This window comes from Aricia agestis, chromosome 8 (genome assembly GCF_905147365.1).
Source record: "Aricia agestis chromosome 8, ilAriAges1.1, whole genome shotgun sequence".
In the NCBI taxonomy this organism is placed as follows: domain Eukaryota; kingdom Metazoa; phylum Arthropoda; class Insecta; order Lepidoptera; family Lycaenidae; genus Aricia; species Aricia agestis.
The window spans coordinates 18028187-18034186 of NC_056413.1; the positions used below are offsets into that span (position 1 = coordinate 18028187).

Genomic DNA, 6000 nt, shown 5'->3' on the forward strand with positions numbered 1-6000 from the left:
GGCTACAGATTTAGCCATGATTTACTCAGTTCCCACTACAGATAAAAGGTTGAAACCATCTGGCAGCACTGATTACCTCAATGGTTTATTACTGTGATTATTCATTATACTCGACAGTCGACACTGGCCATGGCTATATAGCCGAAATGCCATAATAAGAAATGAAAAAAGAAAAGAAGAACTATCCTTTACCGCGTCATATGCAAAGACTTCTATTTAAATACAAGTCTTTGGTCATAAGTTTCCCAACCTTTAACACTCGACACTGGCAATAGTTTTATGCTAGTCGCCATTAAAAAAAAAAGAAGAAGAATAATAATTTCTATTGTTGTCAAACAGTGAGCGCAAAATGTTACATTCATGTAGTTAAATTATAGAAACTGAAAATTATAAGAAAATATCAAGTTTTCTGTGAATAGTAACTAAGATATAGCTAACTTATAAAATGGACACTGACCCCGGAAAAAATTCATCGCGTAATGTAACATACGAGCAAAGGAAAACCTTGATCGATTTTATGGTTCAGCATGTGGATTTTGCGACCGGCAGCCTTCGGTCGCTTGAGGCTAGACAAACATCTAAAATGCTATGGACTGAACTTACTAATTTGTTAAACAATGTACAATTTGGTTCGAAAAAATCCAGTTATGGTTGGAGTAAGGTACTCGATGTTTTAAAAATGCTATTTATTAAAAACTATATTTCCTTGCAATAGCTATAAGAACTTCCGAAGACACCTTTTATAAATGTTGTTTTACTTGAAAGTCAAATCAAAATAGTGAGTACATGCTACCATTATGGTTTTTTTAGTATTGGAGTGATTACAAAAACAAGTTAAAAACGAAAATTATTATGATGAGGAGTAGTAAAAGAGGTGGCAGTGTGGACAAGAGAATGAAACCATTCACCAGACTTGAGAAAAGAGCTGTGGTCATCTTAGGGCCTCACTTTGCAAAGAAGACTCGGCAAAGAGCAATTACTGACCCATTTAAAATTGTTGAAACAGTGAGTATTTTGTGCTTGACACATGAACATGACCTCCATACTAAGATATAGAGATACTTTTTATCCCGAAAAAAATGAGTGAAAAATGAGAGAATGATTAACTAATTTTGGTGCAACGGAGTTGCGGGTGTCATCTTGTACTAAATAAAAACAATGAAGAACATGATTATGCATTATAAAAAAAAATATGAATTATAAAAGCTAAGTTAACAACTTCCTGTTTGTTACATTCAATACACAAAATATTATCTAAGAATGAAAATGAACATTAAACAATTTTATATATAATAATATACCTTTTGGTGCAGTCTGGTTATGTTACAACTTACACATAATATTTTTTTGTTTATAGGCTAGTCTTCCTAAGATAAAACAAGAATCATTCCTTGATGAACTGAATGGGTTTCCTCAAGGTGAAAACCAGCAATCAGGTATTTGTTTAAACTTTCATGTTTGTACACTGGTGTCACACACACACATTAGAATAGGTTTTGAAAAGTTTTCTTTTTTTCAGAAGCTGACAAGGATAGTAATATGAGTGATGATTCTGATGAGGAGATAGCAGCTTCTGATGATCAAGCTATAAACAGTGAGTATAGATCATGTAACATAAGAAAAAAAATCCAATAATAAATAAAATATAATATAAAGTATTTTCAAGTGCGCCTCAATGAACTAAAGAAAATATTATATAAAGTGGTACATAAAAGGCTATTCTTGTGGTTTACATGAAATAATTACTTTAAAGTTTCAGGTCTCTACCCCAAGTGGTTGATAAATGTTGAGAAGAAACGTGCTGAGGCTGAGCTGATACGAGCTAAAGCGGAGATGCAAAAAGCTGATGTTGCCCAAAAGAATGCCGAAGCTGCTTTAATGCAGGCACAGTCCTTGAAAAAGTTGTCAGAAGTGGCAGAGATGCAAGCAGAATCTATGTTAAGAATTGCTTCAGCACTTGAAAATTTAGTCCAAAACAGAAATATACTTGAACTATGAGCACCTCTGCTGCTTTAACTGAGATTTATTATGATGTATAGGGAGAAGCATTGTCTATGACTATTATTATTAGAGAGAGAGACAAGACGAGATAGAAAGGTTATTTGCATCAAATAACCAAATAACCTCACAAAGTGCAGGAACAATTGGAACAATTTTGATATTTGGTGCACACATGTGTAGAATAGGATAGACTAGAGCAGGTGTACTCAACCCTCTTTATATGAGCCACAAACACATTTTGGTCTTGGTGCTGAAACCAAAATTTTTTTGGGTTATAATAATTTTTATATATAAATATTATAGAATTATTTATATAATAATAAGATTCTTTAAAATTTGCTATTCAAAAGTGGAAAAATTTTCACAACTTTCAAGATGACTTCGAATTACTTTGCCGGTCGTCGTGAAATTCAAAATGGTTACCTTCAGTCTTCACGCGGCCCACTGATTAAGAGCCGTCAGGCCGCAGATTATGCATAGCTGGGCTAGACGCTAAAAAAAAGGTTGGACAAGTTCTCTTTTATTGCAGGAAGATTATGGTAAACACGTATATTAATAATTAATAAACATATTTTTTAGATGTGTGACATGTAAGTTTTAATTTAATTTTTTTCACACTTGATTTGCAAAATTTAAATTTTATATTGTTTAACTATTAATCCAGTATTTATTAACTTCGATCGTGGATTCTTGGAAATCTATTGTTATTCTATTATGTCTCGCTCACTGGTGAGCTGATGGGGCTTGATGGGTTAAACAATGTTTAACGTATTGTGAAGATAATCATAATAAGAATAAACAGTACTAATATATTTTCAATAAAGAGATTAAATGCTTATTTCAAACTTTTTACTTTTCTCTTATAAATAAATCACTGTAGACGATCATAGTTTTCTTGCCATCATCATTTACAACAATTCAAAATCATCCCTCTGAAACAAAACATAATTTTTGAAAACAAGACAATGATTTTACAACATTATTTGTTCAGAAGTCATGGTGAATTTCAAATCATAAAAATTGGCCAAGTGCGATTTGGACTTACGAAGGGTTCCGTACCACTATAGAGCAAAAATAGGAAAAAAATATGTTTTTTGTATGGGAGCCCCACTTAATTATTAATTTTATTATTTATTATTAAAGTATAACTAAAACTACATTTCAGGTGGCTATTTGTTGTCATGATTAATACCGAGCAAAAAATGTTTGGAAACCCCCCCCTTAAATATTAAATTTATTGGTTTTTAATATTTGTTGTTATAGCGGCAACAGCAATACATAATCTATGAACATTTCAACTCTCTAGCTATTACCGTTCTTGAGTTACAATCTGGAGACAGACAGACATTGAAGTCTTAGTAATAGGGTCCCATTTTACCCTTTGGGTACGGAACCCTCAAAAGGAAATGCAATACAATACCATTTCATTGTACTCCATAACATGTTTCTTGATTGCAGAGCCATCAACCCATGTGATAAAGTCCTCTAATGATCTGTTCACAAGGAATGCTGGGTCCTTTACCACTTCTGGTCCAACTCGTACATGACCTTGCTCTATGAACTTTGTTGCTTGTTTTAGATTTTCTGTCATTCTACCTGAAAAAGGGAAATGTATTTTTGCTACAATCAGACAAGTAATTGTGAAGAGCAATGAAGGAAACTGAGGCTGACCTATATCATGGGGGAATTTATAGTTCATTCACTTTAACAATTATTTTATATTTCATTAATTAATAATGATAGGTAACCTGAGAAACTTAGGAAGTAGATAATCTAACCTTGTCCTGTCTGTATAAAGTTACACCCAGTAGAAATAGGTGGAGAAATAAACAATTTATGGTAAGTAAAATAGGAGATACATACTTCTAACCATTACTACAGGTAGGCGTCGTCTGCAAAATGCGCTAGCATTGACATTTGCTGCTAGTGCTAAATCCCACCGTGTAGGTATAAGGCCCAATTGATATAACTTTTCTAGTAGCTGAGCACTTGATTCTGTTCTGAATTCTGCGCTAGTGTCCAAATCTTTAATTTTGTTTGCCAAATCTCTTATTTCTCTTGAAAGTTTATTATATCTGTAAAAAAATTTAATAAGGATACGAAATTAAAAGTACGAGTAATACGAAATTAAATTTAAATAACTTTGTATATCAAGCGCGGTACCATAAATAATACGAACTTTGTGTAGTCTTCACGTTTTTGAATATAATATTTTTTCATCACTTTAACTTCGTTTAAATTGTTGTCTACTTTCCACGAAATAAAGTCTACTTTCTTAAGGAGCTTCTTCTCATGAAATTTAAGTTTTCGAACCATTTTTTCTTATAATAATTACTTTCCTTAAAATAACCAAAACACACGTGTAGCTGTTGTTTATTATTTTACTTTCAAATTAACACTACCTATATTCCACACAACCACAGATTACTAGTATATATTTGTAGACACACAACCGATGGTACTATCCACAGATTACTAGTATATATCAAACACAGACTACTAAGGGATACTAGAGAATGTCATAAACTACGTAACAAGAGGTCGGACTTAGAAGAAAAAAATTAACATTTATTATTTTTTTTAATTGAAACTAAAGTTAAAATTTTTAAGTGCAAAACCTTCCACTCTAAACATACCAAAAATTTAAAAAAAAAAGAAATGAGCTCAAATAAATGTTTTATTTCAATAAAAATTATTGTACATAGCTAAATAAACACAAAACAATAAAACAGATTTAATCCACAAGGTTTAGGCAACAAATCCGTCCGCTGCTTACGCTCCGCTTCCGATCCAGTGGACGCGCATCTTTATACATACACACATAAGTATTATTACTTTGTTTTGTTACACCCTGTACATACGACAGCTGAAATCTATCGCGTGGGCTCAGGCCAGCTGTATACCACCTTACTTGATCAGAGGATTTTCCCTTAGAAGCCGCACCTCTCATAATCCCATACCTTCCTTCTCCTCCTCCTTAAAATATCTCCTTAACAACCATTGCCTTCAGACTGAAATGTTGCAAACTAGTACAGGGACCTAAAAATCTGAAATTAATGAAAAGTTTTTCATTTACCTACTACATTTCCATACATAAATTATTATAGTTAATGACCCGTGCAATTAATTACTACAATAAATCAATAGACACATTTCAACATTTTCGAAATTATCTGCATACATATTGATACATTATAATATTTTCCATGAAATAATAATAACAATAATAATATCTATGGACGCTTCACACCACGTCAGTCTGGCCCTGTGCTAAGTACCTGAAGGACTTGTGTTACAGGTACCAGACAACGGAAATATATTTAATACTTTTATACTATACATATATTTAAGATTTTTATTATATCATACACATATTTAATACACATCCAGACCCGGGAACATTGAAAGCTTTTTGTTCCGTCGGCGGGATTCGAACCCGCGACCCCCGGCTTGAGCTACCGACGCGCTCACCACTGAGCCACAGAGGTCGTCGAATTTTATAATAATCTATCTTTTTCATAGTTTAAGTTGTAAATTATTATACAAATATGCAAATAATCACTATGACATACCTACTTTGTATTAGAACACGGTATGACATAGTTATGTTTTGCTTCAATTTATCAATTTACGGTTATATTTACATTTTACAATGGCTTACCTTTTGTTTTTCAATAATTAATCCACTAATTTACAATTTTTGAAAGAGTTGCTACAAAATAATTTTCACTAACTGAAATTCGAACTTTTGAGTTTTAAACTTCTTCTTCGTCTTTTTTATCAACCAATCACAGTCGATCTTGCTTAAAAATTGCACAGATTATCCAACTTAATTTAGTTGCTACGTTTAAATTTGGAACCCAATTTTTTTTTGTTCGAAAGTTTCACCCACCTGCGTAACAGTATATATTTGGTACTATCTGCAGTTTAATGGATATATTTTACTTAAGATCAGGGTGACCATATTTAAATTTCAGATCCTGCCAAACTTTGGTCAAA

At 32.5% G+C, this 6000-nt stretch overlaps 2 protein-coding genes across 3 annotated transcripts; one reads left to right on the top strand and one right to left on the bottom strand.

Annotated features, from left to right (window-relative positions):
• Window positions 1–339: 339 nt before the first annotated feature.
• LOC121729252 lies at window positions 340–2284 on the top strand. Of its 2 annotated transcripts, none has more exons than XM_042117709.1 (5): window positions 340–661; window positions 811–1005; window positions 1358–1436; window positions 1520–1594; window positions 1754–2284. In XM_042117709.1, the coding sequence occupies exons 1-5, from the start codon at window positions 446–448 to the stop codon at window positions 1996–1998; spliced, it is 810 nt and encodes a 269-aa protein (XP_041973643.1). In that variant the 5' UTR covers window positions 340–445; the 3' UTR covers window positions 1999–2284. The 2 variants fall into 2 exon arrangements, with proteins under 2 accessions (XP_041973643.1, XP_041973644.1); XM_042117710.1 differs by having other exon boundaries at window positions 1760–2284.
• Window positions 2285–2887: 603 nt separating this feature from the next.
• LOC121729253 (U3 small nucleolar ribonucleoprotein protein IMP3) lies at window positions 2888–4409 on the bottom strand. Its single transcript, XM_042117712.1, has 4 exons — window positions 4181–4409; window positions 3865–4076; window positions 3422–3597; window positions 2888–2933 (listed from the first exon to the last, which is right to left on the bottom strand). The coding sequence occupies exons 1-4, from the start codon at window positions 4315–4317 to the stop codon at window positions 2910–2912; spliced, it is 549 nt and encodes a 182-aa protein (XP_041973646.1). The 5' UTR covers window positions 4318–4409; the 3' UTR covers window positions 2888–2909.
• Window positions 4410–6000: the final 1591 nt, after the last annotated feature.